Raw genomic sequence first — 20056 nt, 5'->3', positions numbered from 1 at the left:
AAGTTCAAACTCACAGAATAATGTCTTCAAAATCGGAGGATTTTCCGATAGGCGGCGCTGTACTCGAATTAGCTCTAAAAATCGTATTTATAGTTAAATTTGACTCAAACGCGAAAACATTTCGCTTTAAAAATGATTGAGCCGCAGTGAAGCGTGGCTGGGTTTACTAGTGAATTTATGAAAGGGTCAAAATGATGCGACTGATGTTAAGACTACGTCAGCAAGATTCACTGGTAGTGCGACAAAATAGCATCTCCTACTCAATACCCGATAAGCCCTACAACCAACTGAATAAAACTGTGGAAAAACAAAAGCACTCTCAGTGTGGCAAATTGTCATCAAATAATTTTTTCTAACACAAAATAAAATATTTAAAAATGGCAAAAAATATTTTTATTTAAAAAAATCCTTCAGTTTAAGGTAATTTTAGTGAAAACGGTCTGGCGTACAATTCTTGAAAGTCTCTTCTTCTTTGCTGTGTCCATTAGCTCTGCCAAGATTTCCTACTAATCACCCGTACCGTCTGCTTCTTCCGAGATAAACCTGCTGTGAATTTCAATGCTACAGACAGACATTTTTTTTTTTAAATCTGCCATAAAATAAAATTCTTGTCGGATGGAACACTTGGAAGAATTATAAGAGACACAAACAATTTGAATGTTACAACTTGTTCTATGTTTAGAAAACTGAAGTATGTGATCAATTTTCGAAGCGGCGAGCAGTGCACACTCTCCACACCCAAACCGTCGGCAAAAATAGAACAGTGGGCGGATGATGATGAATAAATAAATAGAGGTGTCGAAATTGTCGTATTCGATAGCCAAAAAGTGAGTGGAGTAGTGTCGATAGCTAAAATATTACCTATAGCCTAAATATTGCAGCTCCCTTATTTCCACGCTTAAGTGACAGATAATTTGGCGAAAAAGGTTTCTTAATTTTTTTAAGTTTAAATTTCACTGATTTTTTGCTACATTCTGAAATGTGCGTACATACATAAAATCAAAGCGAGTGCTTCAAGTACATATATGCATACATATGTATGTTTGTGCGTCCATATGTTTGTATGCGATTGTCTAATTATCGAAGCATGAAGTGACACATTTTTCTTCAGTTTAAGTGACAACAGAAAAAGTACCAAGCAAAAAAATGAACACAAAAAAAACAAAAATGTAAGAAAAACATTGCTTGAAATGTGTCTCAGTGAAACGCACATACGCATACATACATAGATATTATTTGTTCTCTTGAAGAATGCACGCAGTAAAATTTGAATACGCAAGTGAGACACATAAATCTGTCGCAATTAAATTTCCACCCAAAAGTGAAAAATTTCAAAATTACCAAAACAAAAAATATGCAAAAACAATGCACAAAAAATTAATAGCAAATCAAGAGAGTAATGGAACTTAAGATGACATAGAGGGTGTATAACAAAATACAAAAAAAAAAAAAACAAATTCATAGATATTACAAATATCACTTTTTTATTGATATTTTTTTATTATTATGTTTTCAATTAAAATTTTTTTTAGTACAAACGAGGCTAATTGGCAGTCACAAATGGAACACTCACTGCAAATTTTAACATACAAATTTCTACAATAGAAAACTAAGCTTTTTTTATTTAGTTTTCGGAAGAGCTGATGAAATAACTGGGCCAGAAAAGACCTGTTCGGCAAAAATTGCTGCAAAATTTCAGCTTTTAAAGCACCGTCGAAATAAAATTTTAACAAGACAACCACCGAGAAATTGGTTACTCCTGAAACACTCTAAAATGGGCTAAAAAAGCCCATTATATTCGAAGCTCTAGAAAATAAATGGGGTAATAGTCAAACAGGAAAGGCGAGAAGTGACAGAAAGAAAAAGATGGGGCAGAATAGAGACACAGACGGAAATAGCTAGATTCTTTGGCAAATCTGAAAATATCTTCCAGTTTGAGATTACGAATTTTACTCATTCGCATGACATCGGAACCCAAAATTCGTAGCATTGCTCTAGCAAAGGCAGGAAACTCACAGAGAAAATGCTCAGTGTTATCCGACTTCTCTAAGCAAGACAGGCAAATCGGGCCCAAGTTCTCTTGAATGCCTCTAGTGCCATTTCATCTTCACACCACATCATTCACTCTTTTCTGTGTTTCATACTCGTAAAGGGAGTATAAACAATACTCAAAGGCTCCCAATCCAAACTAGCTAAGCTGATGCTACGTTCTACAAAATACCGACCCACATAAGATTAATAGACAGTTTAGAATCTACGCCTGCAGCCCTTCTCATCGAGTTCTTTTCAAAAAATACCCAAGACGTCGTTGCTTTGCGTTTTACGAAGCGTACATTCCCTTGGTGGGCTGCCCTGTCTCATTCAATCGCCCTTCTTATAGTTAGTAATGTCCATAGGGTAAGACTCTCTAACGAGACGAATTTATATGCGGTCAGTGACTGTCACTCCAGCAGCATTCCACAAATATGATATTTATGGGGAATGTTTATGCTGCTACAACAACAACAACTTCAAAGGAAGTTTGTTCGAACTTAAGATAGTTGCCTAGGACTTCGTCTTCCACTGCAGACGATAAATGAGGAGGCATATTTCCACACCACCAGTGTTTGTGTTATACCAGAACAGCGATTACTAGAAAGATAGAAATTCGAGTGTAGCAGAATGAAGTGCATCCCATTTTGCATCTCAATAATGCATTTTTCTCTATGCTTGGCTAAGAGATCTTGAGCATTCATAAATGATGCGAAGTTGACTATGAAAGCGGAAGTGTTCCAATTTCTATCAAACCAAGGCCGCAAATTAATATGAAAGAGACTCGGGCGTCTCATGATCTTGAAGATAAAGCGGTGCATGAGAAAATACATCAGGTCTGTTGGGTAAACAGTCAGCAAGCGCCTCTTAGCCCTACCTTGTAGAATTTTAGATGAACTGTTGTTATCCAAATAAAACGTAGAAACGGTATTAAAATCTACTATACCTAGGACCGCTAATCTTCTCTACACCGTTGGAGAAATAATTAGATACGTCTTTTGAGATTTTTGAATTTAAAACCCCTTCGATCTTGCAAAGCAATGCAACATACTTCAAGTTTAAGAATGGCCGAAATGAAGGGTAACATCTATGGGTAAATGTAGTCTATAGTCTACGGATGTATTTCTAATTCTATGAATATTTCTAAGGATATATTTGTAGCCGAAAGAGTTGGACTGTCACTACCATTCGACCTACATGAATGCACAGGATCGAAAGCTCGGGCACGAAACACCAACTCATACAAAAAGATTCGTCTAATGGCGAAAACTCCTTGGTGGACAATGGAAAATCTCAGAGAGTATTTCAGCCATGAAAAAGCTTCGCATAAAAAGCAAAACTATCGGCCGTTCGGAGGGGGCGTAAAACTGTAGGTCCCTCCATTGTTAAGAGGCACACAGAAAATAGGAGGAGGAGAAGCACGCAAGGATTATAGATTTTCATTTAGATTTTCACCATGTGAAGGGCGAGAGGTCGAGATGAATTAGTTTCATGTTTTAAGATAGCTCCATTGTAAGAGAACTCACCTTGTAAGAGAAAAATCTTTGTGAGGTGGGTGACAGCAGAATTCCTTTCTACGTAATCACTTTCATTGAAAAATTCTCTTACAATTTAATTAATATTTGTGAAATGTAGAGCAACAATAAGACTGCAGTTTAATTATAAAACTGAAATCAAAAGAAATTTTCTTAAATAAAACTAAGTAGGAAGACCCAAAATGACTAAAAAGTGACACCTAAAAACCAAAATCACCTAACAGCTTCGCCAAAAAGTCAACATCGAAACGGAAACATCACTTGAAAGAACAAAACAGAATACAAATCGTAACTGTAGCAACAATAAGAAAAACTGTCCCGCACAACGAACTTTTTCAAGTGAAGCGCGCAACATTACACGAATTTCGCAACAGTGGCGGTGGCAAATCTATGAATGTGGTAAGTAGAGTATATCTATTGGCGAGAGTCAACATCAACAATGCTACCGCGTCAAATGCAAATGAGCTGAGATGCTGTCGCCACCGCCATCGAAGCCGCGTTGAGGTTAGCAAGGTGTTGAGGGCAGCAGCCGCGGCATACGGCGACTGCGGCATAGATACCAAAGCTGCAACAATCGGCAGATGGACGGCAGGCGATAAGGGGTAGCGGCCGAGAGCCGACGGACACAACCGGTTGCGTGCCATATCGGGTGATGAAGGGATAAAGCGCGCGACGCAAAATAGCAGGCAAAGCGCCAGACACACTAGCAAGACGGGCGCGAAGACAAGCGGTGCGGCGAGCAGAGTGGCTGTTGTATGAATAACTCGCAAAGTAGAGCGATGCCACTGACTGACTGGCAGCCAACGAAATGAAGCCAGAGGGCTGCGTTGAGGGCCAGCAGGGCACATCGTGGCGGGCAACGGACATCAACCAAAACCAAAATCCAAAGCAAAACAGCAAACAGACGGCAAATAGCATCGAAGCGATATGTTGAGCGGACGTTGGGCGCACAGTGCGCGGTGGGCGCATATACCGCGCGACATTGTCGCCGACTCCATTTGCTGATTGTGAGCACGCGAATATTTTTGTATTCCTGCTGAGTGTATGCACACACGCGTGCACATGCGGGCATTTGTAATTACTTGCATCGTGAAAAGTGCGTGACTTTTAATTAGACTGCTATAAATGCGAAAATGAAGTGGCAACAACTAAGCAAATATGCGTACCCATGTTGCTTTAGTGTATGGGCGAGCGCGCGCCCGCTTGTATGTGTGTGTGTTTGCCTTTGAGCATTTGCGATAGAAATCGATCACTTCAATTCGTGTGCGATAGTTTTTGTGATAATTTTCCGATCTTTTTGTTTTTTATTTTGTCACACAAACTTTTTGTTTGTAAAATTCGCTGGCATTTAGTCACTTTTCATTTCTTTTTGCTGTTCATTGCTGGCGTTTTTTTTTTCATGACTCGCCGCATTGCAGCTGCCAGTTGCACTTTCTTTCAATTACATACGAATTGCCACGAATTTGTGGGATGTTCGCGCACAAATCAGACAATTTTCGAGTTACTTGACCACACATACATACATGCATACATACATACACACACACGCGCATATGCTTATAGGAGTGGGTGCTGCGCATAGGGGGCGTTTGGGGGTATGCCAAAAACCTTAAACAGTAAAAACAATTTCAAGTGAATTTATTTTTGATCTAATCACAAAAGCAAAAAAAAACACAAAATGCGACAGACAAAACAACACTTGAGGCGCGCTCACTCGACTACAACAACATACTGCTGACGCAAAAGGAACGTCCAACAACTTGGAAACAGATTTAGGTGCTGCTAAATACGTTTAGCTGGCAACGCATTAAGCATAAATTCACACATACATACATACATACATACATATACTAGTCTTATGCGGAGATGCTGCCACACACAGACCTACATCGAATAGTAATAGACTGGCGCATAAGTCCTTGAAAGGCGTTTGGGCCGCGCTTTTGCACCAATTCAGTGCGCGCGTCTTGATGTTATGCCGCAAATGGCGCGCCTGACAGTTCTAAGTGTCCGCCAAATCGCAGTTGGTTCTTATAAGAAGTTTCACTCTGCGGTTGTCCATTACTTCCCAGTGGCGGCTGATGCTAGAAAAAATAGGGGAATGAACCTAGCACCGACTGCCAGCGTATCACGCGCAAACACGCCAGGCGGTGTACCCTATCGGCTACTTAATCGCTTGCATATACACATGCATATGCACATACATATACACGTATACATGTAGATATATATGCATGTTCCATATAATGGGCTACCGGTTCAACGCAGTCACTCCGTGGCTATCTAGCGACAACTCACTTAAATTTGAAGTTAAAGCGGCGAAAAATGTTTTATACAAACATAAATAAATTCGGTATATTAAGGCTAAGAAAAGTCGAAACACAACAAAAGCGAAAACGTTAACGAAAGCGCACATAAAGTTGACAAAAAGCAGACATGAAATTTTGAGGCGCGCACGAATACAAAAAAATTTAAAAATAATTTTTCATAAAACTGTAAAATTTTTTATGGGCCTAAGCAACGAAATTCCGCAGTTGTACAACAGGTACACGCACGCACATACAAACATACGCACACATGCATAAACATATGATAAATATAGTTGTTTAAGGCTTTTTAATTAAGAGGAGGAAACACCAATGGGGCAGGCATCGTTAATTTGTCAATTTAAGAACAAAAAAAGCACTTTATTTAAATAAAACGCAAAAAATTATTACAATTAAAGTTATATGCAAATAAATTAGCGGTGTCAATGGAAATTCATAAAAAACTATGCATTTTGAGCAAACCCCATTTAATATCGAAATTCACATAAACTGGTTGAGAATTACGAAAAACGTAGATGCATTAAGTCAGGCAATGCGTGCAAGTCAGATTTTAAAGACTTATTTTACGGCAAATCGTACGGCGAGTAGTTCTTTTTGAAGGGAGAAAAAAACGAAGACTAGGAACTTGCATCAAAATGTCTTAATATGCGAATTCCTCCGAATTTATTGTGTAATTCGATTGCGGTTGTTTGAAGCCTACATATTTTTCAAGCTACACTTAATTGGTTGTTTAGCAGCAGTGTCGCCTAAGAGCTGATCAAAGGATCCAATCAGAAGAAGTTACGACAACTCAGCTACTTAACCGCAGCACCAAACCGTGAAAATTTGTAACGGTAAAGCTCAAAAGGCATTGTCCTTTAGGTCCTCTAGGTAGGTAGGTAGGTCAATGAAATGGTTGGAGGACCACTCAGGCACTCCCCAAGTAGTACTAAGGCGCCATTTTGAAACCATTATGAGACCTTCAAAAGGCTTTTTAGTTCCCATACTTTTAAGGTAATTCTTGTATGCAGCTAATTTAAGGCTCGTAAATGACTCAATAAAACGAAAAATATAACTAATTGTTACAATATATTTTTTCAGATTTCCTTGGACTTTGAAAATATAAGGGTAATATAGTCCTGAAAAGTATTTTTTATAAAACGAAAAATAAATATAACTAATATAATTTTTATATATTTTCAGATTTCGTTGGACTTTAACCCTGCACTCTATAGTTTTACATCTCTTGGAGGAACCAGCTCACGCCTCAGCAGTTGTGGTCGCAAAATTGATAGAAATAGGGTTCCAACTCATTTCACATCCCCCTCAATTCTCCAGATTTGACATCCTCGAATCATTCGGACTACTATTTGTTACCCAATTTTGAAGAAACTGCTGGCGTTTCAGACTTGGACAAATCCTATTATTCGGATTCGGACCATTTTGAGCCACTGTGCGGCAAAGTATTATTAATTAAGCAAAGTAATGAGCGAAATTTATTTCACTCTGTGCTCGAAACTCTTTTGCTTCCGGTTGCCTCGGCACACTATTATCTTGGAATCAATTAAAAACCTTGATAACTCAGATGTGAAGCATGTGGACATCTTCTTTAGATTCTATATTGTCCTATATTAACTAAAGAGGCAATACACGGGCTCAAAAGACCGTGACGGCAAAGTGCAAACCACAAATAAATCGATCTAATGCGCGGCAATCGAGGCTATGAGGAAGACTTACTTAACAGATTTTTTGCTTCTGATTTGTCGTGATCCTGTAGGGTCCATGTAAGACAACAAAAATTTGTTTCACCTACAATTGCAGTTCTGGACTTGGGAAATCAAGGAGCCCAACCATATAAGCTCCGCTAGATTTCCTAATTTCACAAGCTGAGGAAAAGTTCAGAGCAGCTACTAACAGTACGCGGCTTCATCTGAACATCTAAAGAGTAAAATTTTCATTTCGCTAATACTCGAAGAACGAAGCTCTCACGATTGACTGAAGCTCTCAAACAAGAATACACAGTTTCTCGCAGAAATACCAAATGGACTCTGAATTACTCGACTTAAGGAAGCTCAACGATTTCTGTAGAAGCTGTACAAATGTGATAAAGACACTTTCTTGTGGCCCTTTCTATGCAGCTGTCCCACACTTCGGCGAATGCGCTTGTTTTCTGGGGAACCACATCAATGATAAGCCAACGAGGTAGGTTAACCACAGCGTCGCTCAACTAATTGAATCACAAAAACGTCGGGATAGTTTAAGGATATGTTGCATTTGCGATTATCTGGTTAAATATTTTTAAGAGAAATCCGTCTAACTTAATCTCACTTAAGTTTTACTGTCATCCGATCACTTTCAAGGGAACATAGCGCTTCAGCTTCGTAAAGAGAAATTTCAGCTCCAGAATGAGTTTATAGCCACAAACCCAGCTCAGTGAGATACCTATTGGTAGCTTAGCTCGCTTGCGAACATAGCATAAAATTGTAGCTGTCGACTCTATTTAGTTATCTGAAAATATGAATCGCACCTAACCCTTTAACCCTTAACCCTTTGTAGTACAATGGTCTACTGACTGAGTGCTTGGACTTGTCCAGCCCCAACAAATCTAATCTAAATCTAAACCCTTTGCCATTAAACAACGCATAGGAGGCGTGATCCTATTTCTGTTTCTAAAATGAGAAAACCTCGTCTCACGAGTCTTCTAGCCAAAAGTGAAAAGCTCGTATCAAACACGAAATCGTTTTTATGCACTAGAAAAGCTTTCATCGAAACACAACTCGTCGCTCGATTCGCAAGGCAAAGAGTTAAAGGCATCCTCTTCCTGCGTTCTGTGAACCACTCGACTTCTCCTTCAACCTTAAACTTCTTATAAATTGCTAAGATCCGCGTTCTCGAATACTTTTTGGTGCTAATCAATGAAAAAATCATTTTTGAACTTAATTAGGCCTAACGCCTGCTGTTGTTAACTCTAAGAAGGAATGTTGTCATGTTAAATTTTTATTTGCAACTTAAGCTTGAACAGTTACTACGTTTATTAGCCTGTGCCACATGACATGCAGATCAAATACTAGACCTTTTTTATTTCTAATATCCATCACACTTTGACATGCAATAGCAAAAGTGCAAGTGAGTTTCTGCAAAAACTATGCAAGAACTTCTCACAAAATCCTTCTGGAGGTTTCTTTAAACTGAATGCCCTTCAATTTACCCATTTGCTCTGTAAACATCACAAGGCATACCACAAATAGGAGTCAGTGTTATTCGAGGCCAAATTTGCTTATACTTATATAAAATATATTGAACCCGCGTCCATTGCTTTATATTTTACGGCATCGACTAGTACACAAGCACGCCGTGTGTTGCACGAACGAGCATCATTGTTGCACACCTTCAAGGTGTTGCCGTACTGTTTTAGAATGGGCTGTTCTTTTAGTTTGCTCTTCGCCTACCCCTTTCCCTTCTTTTCCATGCCTATATTCTCTACAAAAAACATTGAAAAACAGAGAACAAAACACACTTCACGCTATCGCGCCGTGCAACCCTTTCATTCACCGCAAGTAATTGGAATATTTAAAATACTTGAACAATTGCTTCCGGTTAAAAATACTAAACAAAACTAAATGCATTTGGCTGCTTATGCTTAGGTAAATGTATACTGTAATGTATCTGCATATTTATGTATGTGCATGTGTGTATGTGTGTATATTTAGAATGCTCTTCACCACTAACGATTCACATTTCACGGCAGGCACAGTGCGCGGCATAGACTTTTTGCATTTTTTCTTCATCATTTTTTTTTTTTTTTTTGTTTTTTGTTTAAGTTTCAATTTTTTCAGATTTCAACTTTCACGAAGCAGCGACAATTATTTCGCCAGCCAAATAGGCAAGAAGACTGCGGCCATATTGAGAATGCAGATAATTTTTTAGTTTAATGAGACTTTTCAATGCAGAAATGAAATGTGTCTGCATTAGTGTATGGGGATTTTTTATATATACGAGGTGTATTCAAAAAGGATCGCGAATTTTGTGTTTTTTTCAAAATTATTATTTATTTATTAATATCTATTTTGTCCCCTTCAAAGTAATACCTATGAGATATGCACTTGTGCCAACGTTTTTTCCAATCTTCGAAGCACTTCAAAAAATCATTTCTTTTTATCTGGTTCAGCTCCTCCTTCCATACCGTCTTTATCTCATCAATCGTAGCGTAGCGTGGTCCTTTCATGGACCTCTTCAGTTTCAGGAACAAGAAAAAGTCACGGGCGCCAGATCTGGGGAAAACGGTGGCTGTGGCATCATTAGGGCGTTTTTTTTGTCAAAAAGTCGCGCACAAGCAACGATGTGTGAGCAAGGGAGTTATCGTGATGCACGAGCCAATTTTTGTTCTTCCACAAATCTGGGCGTTTCTGACGGATTGCTTCACGCTTCCGTTTTACCCTGTGAACTCATGATGCACAACGCCCCTGCAATCAAAGAAAAAGGTTAGGAAAACTTATACATTCGACCGAACTTGACGCGCTTTTTTCGGTCTTGGTTCGTGCGGCAGCTTCCATTGAGATGATTGAGCCTTGATTTCCACGTCATAATCATAAATCCACGATTCGTCACCAGTTATGACCCTCTGGAGCGAATTCGTGTCGTCAGACAGAATCCAACATCTCATTAGCAATGTGCATGCGATGCTGCTTTTGCTCGAAATTGAACATTTTTGGTACGGCGACCCGTCTCATGCCCAAATCAGTGAAAAAAATCGAATGGCACGAGCCAATTGATATGTCTATGTCCTCAGCAACTTCTTTAACGGTGATTCGACGATTGGCCAATATCATTTTCTTCACTTCATCAATTTTTTTGCCTGTTGTTGAAGTGCTCGGGGGTCCGGCACGCTTTTCGTGGTTCACATCTTCTCGGCCTTCTGAGAACATTTTGTGCCACCGATAAACGTTGCTTTGGTCCAAAGTAGCTTCTCCGTATGGCACAGTCAAGATTCGGAATGCATCCGCGCACTTAATTTCGTTTTTCACACAAAATTTTATACAGGTTCTTTGATCCATCTTTTAGAATAGGTAAAAATCGAAGACGAGCCGAAACACGTGCAAGTAAAGCAGCTGTCAACAACTAACTGAACATTCAAAATGGCCGAACTCGTTGGCATGAGTAAGAGACATGAGTACCAAAATATCGCCACACAAAAATCGAAATTCGAATATACGTAACCAGCGAAAATTCAAAATTCACGATACTTTTTGAACACACCTCGTATTAGAAAAAACAAAATTGTATTGTTGTTACTCTAATTATTATCATTATTGTTTTTGTTAGTTTACACCCCTAATAAACTACCAAAAACATGCGCACACAAGCAACTTTCCTCGCGTTAAAGCTACAAAACAACCCGAAAAACTGTGCGGAAAAAAATAGGATTTGATAGTGATTTTGTAGCTATAAAATATCATAAAAGCAATGACAAATGCAGAAAAACAATTTTAATTCAATTTGCGTAATGAACAAAAAGCTGGAATAAAATGTGAACTCAAAATTAAAAAAAAACAGTTTAATTTAATTTAACATCTTAAAAAACAAGTCGCGAACATATGGAGATCAAGGATTCGACTTGGTATTGACTTGTATAATGCCTTTATTTATATGTATAAATATTTCATAGAGAACTATTTGTATAATATTTACAAATGGGGCACAATTAATCATCCAATTTTGTTTTTTAATACTTTTTCTACTAAATAAATAAATAATTTTGAGAGCTGGTGATCTTTCTCTGGGCCTTTACGTAATCTGCTGCTCATCTGCTATACTACAGCTATTGTATTTATCAAATATGTCATAAAAAAACTTCCGATAGGGTGATTAATTTTGTGCCACCTTATATTTGGTGGCCGCCGTAGACGAGTGGGTTGGTGCGTGACTAGCATTCGGAATTCAGAGAGAACGTAGGTTCGATTCTCGGTGAAAGACCAAAATGAAGAAAAAAAAAATGTCTAATAGCGGTCGCCCTTCGGCAGACAATGGCAAACCTCCGAGTGGATTTCTGCAATGAAAAAGCTCCTCATAAAAAATATCTGCCGTTCGGAGTCGGCTTAAAACTGTAGGTGTTTCCATTTGTGGAACAACATCAAGACGCACGCACAAATGAAAGGAGGTGCTCGGCCGAACACCAAAAAAGGGGAGTGTACACACCATTTGTATATACCAGGTATAGGTATACCTACTAGAGCTGTGCGAAACATCGATGTAGTATCGATACATCGATGTTTCTCCTTTCGTAAAAAACATCGATGTTTTTTCTCCGATGTTCGATGTTTTTGCCAGTTTTTCCATCACTGAGAAAAAAACGCAGTAAAAGCTAGAGCGTTATTTTTGGAGTTTTTGGTGTTGGCAGGCAGTGGTTATAATGCATAAATATCTTAGAGCTTCAAATGGGCAAGGTATGTACATATATATATTAACTGATGCCTTCTTTACAAGTTAACCTCTGTGTTTTGTCTCATTTGTATGTAGGTTGTAGTGCGGCAACCATTGAAGAAAAAGAGCAAGAGGAAGAGCCGCAAGCCAAAAAGGCGCGATATGGTCAGTCCAATGTGTGGAATTTTTTTAATAAGTCCTCGGATGGCAAGACTGCCAAATGTTTAAAATGTGGTAAAATTTATCAAACCAGCGGAAACACCACCAACATGGCGGGACATTTAAAGCGGGTACACCCAACGTTAACGGTGAGTGAGTTGCCAAAGGCTTCAGGACATATGGCGGCTTATTTGGATAAAAAATATGAAGCCTCATCGAAACGGAAGAGAGATTTGGACAGCGCATTGTTAAATTTCATTTGCTCCGATTTACGTCCATTTTACATTGTAGAAAACGAGGGATTTAAGCAATTTGTAAATGCTTTGGATCCCCGATACGAATTGCCTTCACGATCAACATTGCTTTCAACATGTTATAATAATTTATTCATGAACATGAGAATGAAACTGAAAAGCATTTTGCAAGAAGTGGAATATTGCGCTGTGACAACCGACTGTTGGACATCTCGAGCCAACGAGGCTTATTTGACCGTAATTTGCCATTTTATAGATCCAGAATTTAAACTTCGCACAGCAGTACTTTCGACTAGTAAGTTACAGAATGAGAAAAATCATTCTGCAGAAAACATTGCGAACTCTCTATGTGCAGTGCTAATTGAATGGGAAGTTATGGACAAAGTTGCAGCCATTGTTACCGATAGCGCAAGAACAATGATAAAAGCATGTGAGATATTGCAAAAAAGACATGTGCCATGCTTTGCGCATGTTATTAATTTAATAGTTCAACAATGCCTGAATCAAGAGAAAATAAAAGTTATTATGGGGAAATGCAAAAGTATTGTGGGATTTTTTAAGAAAAGCACAGTAGCTTACGCCAAGTTTTAAGAAGCTCAAAATACAGAGAAGCCATACAGTTTAAAGCAAGAATGTCCTACAAGATGGAATAGCGCATTTCATATGATTGAAAGAATTCTTAAAACAAATGATGCTATAAGCAGTGTTCTTCTTTCAACCCCAAAGGGACTTGCCCCGTTTTCGGCTGACGAAATTTTAATTTTAAAAGACATAAAAATTTTATTGCAACCTTTTGAATGTGCAACATTGCAAACTTCTTCGCGAACGTTGGTCACGGTATCATTAATAATTCCTATAACTTGCGGACTTCTGCATAATTTGCAATTGTTAAAAAATGACCTAAAAACAGTTGAAGGTCGCGAAAGCTGCAATTGCTTATTGGAGGGCATATCGTCCAGACTACTGCAATATGAAATTCGCAATGTTCCTCGAGTGGCAACTTTGCTAGATCCTCGGTTTAAAAAAGAAGCGTTTCATTCACCATTTAACATCACTGAGGCTCAAAAACTCTTGGAAAACGAGCTTTCTTTTTTCAACGCACAGAAGTCTCGCCCTTGCGACGAACCACGCCTGCCAACATCAACCTCCACATCGCAGACATCCCTTTTTCAATTTTTGGAAAAAAACAAAAGTTTGAAACATAAAACTAATACAGTGGATTCCATATTGTCAATTCGTCAATATTTTAATCTAGACAATTTGGAATCAAACTCCAACCCTTTAGATTATTGGAAGGTTGCATTTTACTTGTCAATTCCAGCGTTTAAATATGTGTATTAATTAAATTTTATTATTACAGATCTCATCAGATAAATCATTTCAGCATTGCTGCAAAAAATATTTCTGCGTTCCAGCAACTTCGACAGAAAGCGAACGTATGTTCAGTAAGGCTGGAATCGTTGTAAGCGAAAAAAGAAGTTTGCTTCAGTTTAAACATGTTGACATGCTACTTTTTATCAATCGGAACAAGTGGATCTCTGAACAGCAATGATTGTTTTATAGTTTTAAGTTTGAAAAAGATTGAATTATGCTTTATAGTATTAAGTTTGAAAGATTTAATTTCTGTTTTATAGTATTAAGTTTAAAAGATTGAATTTCTGTTTTATAGTATTAAGTTGAATGATTGAACTTCTGTTTTATAGTTTTAAGTTTGGAAAAAGGATGTTATCCTTAATAAAGATATATATATTATATAGAGAATCAAAAAATGTACTATATTACTTCGATGTAGTATCGATACATCGATGTTTTTTTCTGAAAAACATCGAAACATCGATGTGGTCAAACATCGATGTTTCAACAGCTCTAATACCTACATATGCAATGAGACTTTTAGCTATTAGTCCATAGATGTCGCTAGGAGTATTTTTAAACCTTCCCAAATGTCTGGTTTTTCTCGTCTGTCATCTGTCAACAATATTCAGTTCATTGTTTGTTACGTTTCATACAACAATAAATTTTGTGGCTTTTAAAAATGTCGAATTTCGCGCCTTCAAACTACGATTTGCGGACATCGTTGATTTTCTGTTATCAATTGAAGAAAAACGCTTCTCAAGCTCATCAAATGCGTATAGAAGGTGGACATGCTCTAAGTAGAGCACAGTGCTTCAGGTGGTTTGAAAAATTCCGAAGTGGTGAATTTAGCGTGGAGAATAAGGACCGTGGCCGGCCACCGAAAAAGTTTGAGGACGCCAAATTGCAAGCATTGTTGGATGAAGATGATGGTCAAACGCAAGAAATGATGACAGAGCAGTTGGGAGTGACCCAAAAAACCATTTCCAAACGTTTGAAAGACATGGCCATGATTTTAAAGGTCAGAAAATGAGTGCCGCATGAACTGACTGAAAGGCAGCAAGAGAACCGAAAAACCATTTGTGAAATGCTGCTCTCCCGGTTCAAAAGGAAGTCTTTTTTGCATCAAATCGTTACAGGTGATGAAAAATGGGTATATTTATCCAATTCCAAGCGTACACGATCGTATGGTCCACCCGGCCACAAGCAAAAAACAGCGGCCAAACCAAATCGCTTCGACCGCAAGGCAATGCTGTGTGTTTTCTGGGATCAGCGTGGTATGATTAGATACGAGCTATTAAAACCAGGTGGAACAGTTCACGGTGCACGCTACCAACGACAATTGGCCGATTTGAACAGCGCTATACACCGAAAACGCCCAGAATATGCCGATCGGCGTCACAAAATAATTTTTTTTGATGACAATGCACCGCCACATCGAACAAGAGCGACTCGGGAATTGGTGGAGACGTACGATTGGGAACCGCTGGTGCATGCGGCTTACTCACCAGACTTGGCGCCTTCCCATTATCATTTGTTTGTATCGATGGGCTACGCACTTTCCGAGCAGCGCTTCAATTCTCACGAAGAAGCCAAAAAATGGCTCGATGATTGGTTGCGGCCAAAGACGGCCAAATTTTTTGGCGCGGCATTCACAAATTGCCTGAGAGATGGGAAAAATGTGTCGCTAGCGAAGGCCATTATTTTGAAGATTAAATTTGTAACCATTTTTTGTTAATAATACAATATAATATTTTTTTTTTTACTTTATCTTTGAACAGCGTTTGAAATCTTCTAATCTGTACTAATTCTAACTACTACTTTTCCTGACTTCTTCAAGTAGAAATAAAATAACTCTAAAGAGAAGTCGATTCTATGAAACAACATAGACAATTGAATTGTTTTGTTTATTTACTGTTTTGGTTTTAAACAAACAAACAAAAAGTCACACACACTTATGGGCCAATATACACTTAAACAATTACGAACCCATGACACTGAGGCAACAGCACCCTTTCAGATTCGATAGCTACACTGCATGTATGTATGTAACATAGGTATATCGAGTTAAAAATAAAAAAAACATTGTAATTAGTGTAAGCATGTATGTATGTGTGTTGGTGTATCATCATCAGGAAGTTCATTGAGTTAGTGATAGTCGATAATTAATAAGCAGACGCGATTCAAATGCAAAAATAAACAAACAAACAAAAGGCGCAAGTACACTTGGAAAAATCTTTCATTTTATGAGTCAACTTTAAACTCTTCGGTTGGCTGAATTTTTCTAAATTTCAAGCTACTGTAAGATTACTACTCGGTAGGTCTAATCATTCCACATTTGGACTCTACCGATGATATGGCGTCAATCGATGTAGGTAACACAAGTGAAGAACTCAAATAACTTTAGTTCCGCAAATGGTTCTTATCCATTCTCACTTAAATACATAAATAATTGTCGCGTACACTTCTGTTAAGTGTTTGGCCAAGTTCCTCCTCTTATTTGTGGTGTGCGCCTTGATGTTGTTCCACAAATTCGCACTTGGGTGCATATTTTTCAGCTCACGTGAAATTTTTTTTTCAAAACTCGCGAATTTTCACTAATCGCTAGTTTTATTATACTGGTTTTATTATTTATTTCCTACTCAGTTTCTTGAGCAAGAAAAATATAATTTAATATTGTTCATACAGATATATCGTCCCCTTAGTATAACAATAGCCTATGTGCTCATAGGCTATTATTTTTTATTGAATTTTTGGATTCTCCATCGTCGATTTTATATGTGGTCAAAATTTTGTCAAATTCTAGTTCCACAAAGTGGGTCAAAACGTCAGTCAAAAAATAATAAATATTTACAGATATAACGAGATTTGAGTGAGAGCTACTTTCGACAAAAAGTTTGAAATTCATTTTCTCAAAACATCAAAAAATGTATAGGCTATTTTAATACTAAGGGGACGATATGTACCATAAGTAAGAATAAAAAAGAAAATAAAAAATAAGTATTTGACGAAAAAAGTAGAGCATATTCAATTACATAGATTGTTACTCATGCGGCCTGTCGATAATTCGCCTGTATCAATCAAGGCGTAGAACAGTCTGAATGAAATTGAAAGCTCAGCTGCTGTACCTCAAGGCACTGTTATGCACCCAATCTTATACTTGATGTCCACATACGATCTACCAGCTTCTGAAGAAATAATACGAGTAGTCGGCTCGTTTGCGGATGAAACCGCCGTACTCACAATTAACTACTACTCCCATGCGGCCTCCGAAAGACTAGACAAATTACTTGATAAAATAAGTCATTGTTTGAAAGTGTAACGCATTAAGGCAAATGAGACAAAATCGTCCCCAGACACTTTTACACTAAATCGAAAAACTTACCCACTCATTGAGCAGAATAATAAAATAATCGGCAAAAATAAACTCACAAATTATCTCGGCATGCATTTTGATAGCAAACTTACAGGGAAAATTCATATTTTTACCTAACCGTAGGCTCTAGGAATAAAACTCGCCACATGGAAATTCTCACATTTCTCTCACAAGTAAGCTCTTCCTTTGCTCAGCTATCTGGAAATCGATATGGACACATGGCATTCCACTTTGGGGCACTGCAGCTAACTCAAACATACTTCGAAATGCTTTAAAAATTTCAGTCAAAACCCCTCAGAATGGTCTGAAATGCCCCTTATTATATCACAAATTCATCGTGATCTCAAAGCACCCACAATAATTGAAGAAGTAAAACAATATGCCACATCACACAATACTCGACTCCAATCGCACTCAAACCCTCTGTCACAAAAATAATTGCAAATCCCATAACTTGCACCTGGCTGAAGAGAAAGCCTCTAAAAGACCTCATGTGGTAATAAATTACTTTAAATTTATATTTATCATAAAATTAGATGGTTGTACCACGGGAAGCAATCCATAAATGTTTTTTCTCTTGAATGAATTAAAAAGCTTTAAGTATTTGTAAGCAGTTTGCTTGAGGTCTGAAAAACAGATCGCAATAAAGATGATAAATGTATTAAAAAAATATATCTGTAACAGAGTATCTCGTTTTATAAAGAACAAATAGACAGCGCTTGCACAAGGTGGCGCAAAATTAATCAATCTATCGGAAGATTGTTTCTTTGTGTGTGTAAATACTAATTTTTTTTTTTAATAACTCTTACCGCGTCTGTCTTTTTTTCGTCCTGTTCGAGAATCGTTTTTTATCTATAAGTCGATAGAAAATTGAATTTTAGGAAGATATCTCGAATCTTAAATCATTAGCTATAATATAAATATTTTAAACTCTCATCCAAAATCGAAAAAGCCAGTCTGGCCAGACCCGATTGCCTAACGGAAGTTAATAAAAAATTCGCAAAAATTAAAAAACTATAAATATATATAAATAGTGGTTAAGTTTCAAGGGCCGGTGTTGATTTTGAATAAAATACAATTATTTTAGGAAATTATTATCATTTCTCTATATTATAATATTACTGGTATAATTCAATTATGCATGAAACAAAATATTAGCCAAACGGCATAATTGAGGTTCTATGCCGTTAATGTGCCGAATCATCTAATATTTTAGCTCTTGAATTGTTGCTGGCTTATCGACGTACACATTTTCTTTCAAATAACCTCAAAGAAAGAAGTCCAACGGTGTGTGGTTCACATTCAACATCGGCCCTTGAAATTTAACCACCCTTTTTATATATATATACATATCCACATATATCAATAATTTAAAATATGAATAAACAACTACAAAAACTTTCCCAGTTACTAGTACAAAAAATATCCATCATCAGCAACCACCCTAAGAATAAGTTTCTAAGCTTCCTGGGTAGATAGGTAGGCTTCCTAACTTGCATAATTTTTTTTTTTATAATTTAATTCCTTTTTCACAAACATAGCCAAAATAAATCCTATGCATACAAACACATGTGTATACATATATACACACACGCATACATCCAAATTCAAAAGCAAAGAAAATAAATTACTTTCTCAACTACGCAGAAGAGTAAAGTTTGCCACTTTGCCAGATTTCCCCCGCTAATGCGGGTCAAGTATCTAATTGAAGTGTCACACATGACAGTCGAGTTTGTTGGCCACACTGGCGCACAGCAAACACACATGCCACACACGTTTGCAGTTTAGGAAAATCGCATAGAGGAAAAAATATGTGGAAAAATATTATTAAATGCTGCTGCGGTGCTATAAAATTAGCAAAATTAAAGTGAGAACATAAATCGAGTATTTTAAGAAAATGCATTTTTAGATGAGATGCAACATTTTTGTTTGTTGCCAAGTAGTGAAATATTTAGCACAAAATGTTTGCTGTCAAAGTGAATTTGTTTGTGTGAAAATGGAAGAAGTGGAAAGTAGCAAAAATAAGTGAAAATTGCAGTTTGCATTTGCATTTTTTCCCAAATGTATCTCTGCATGGCGAGCAAGAAAATAAAATACAGATATTAAAAAAAAAAAATTTTCTAAATTTAAAATTTCAAATTTTACAAACCAATTATTCTTTGATAAACACTTAGCCACAATAGATGCAAACTAAAGTGGCGTAAGTGGCATTGGTTTTAATTTTTTTTTAACAATTTTTTTTTCTTTTATGATTTTTGATTTTAATTTTGCTCTGTTAATATTAAAGTCATCATATTTTTAAATTATAAATTGCATACAATGGAATAAATCGCATGCATTCAAATTATTTGAGTTGTTTCGAAATATTTCGAATTAGAAAGGGCAGAACCAAAAAACAAAAAAAAAATTTTTTAAATATTTTTTTTATTCTATTTTAAGTTTCAATTATTTAAGTGCGTTTGACGGCACTTGATTTATTTAAAATCAGTTTACCTTTGATTTTTACGAAAAAACAAATAGTGGAAGACGAATTTTTTTTATATTCTGCTTAGAAAATACTAAAAAATTTACTTAGCTTATGCCAGAAAAACTAGAAATAAATAGAAAACAAAAACGTTTTTT

General features: G+C 37.1%; 2 protein-coding genes across 6 annotated transcripts in view; one reads left to right on the top strand and one right to left on the bottom strand.

Annotated features, from left to right (window-relative positions):
- The window catches only part of LOC128867813 (rho GTPase-activating protein gacZ-like), a 170644-nt gene that overhangs the window by 121326 nt on the left and 29262 nt on the right, over positions 1–20056 (bottom strand). The gene's annotated exons all lie outside the window — the stretch shown is intronic.
- LOC128855778 (E3 SUMO-protein ligase ZBED1-like) lies at positions 12227–13296 on the top strand. Its single transcript, XM_054090991.1, has 2 exons — positions 12227–12315; positions 12389–13296. Exons 1-2 carry the CDS (start codon positions 12282–12284, stop codon positions 13294–13296), a joined length of 942 nt encoding a protein of 313 aa, XP_053946966.1. The 5' UTR covers positions 12227–12281.

Source organism: Anastrepha ludens, chromosome 2 (genome assembly GCF_028408465.1).
Source record: "Anastrepha ludens isolate Willacy chromosome 2, idAnaLude1.1, whole genome shotgun sequence".
NCBI lineage: Eukaryota > Metazoa > Arthropoda > Insecta > Diptera > Tephritidae > Anastrepha > Anastrepha ludens.
This window is presented reverse-complemented; position numbering and strand designations above follow the sequence as displayed.

Coding starts and splice junctions, on each gene's coding strand:
- LOC128855778 (XM_054090991.1), top strand. CDS start 12,282: ATGCATAAATATCTTAGAGCTTCAAATGGGCAAG. Junction 12,316..12,388: donor TAGAGCTTCAAATGGGCAAG/GTATGTACATAT, acceptor ATTTGTATGTAG/GTTGTAGTGCGGCAACCATT.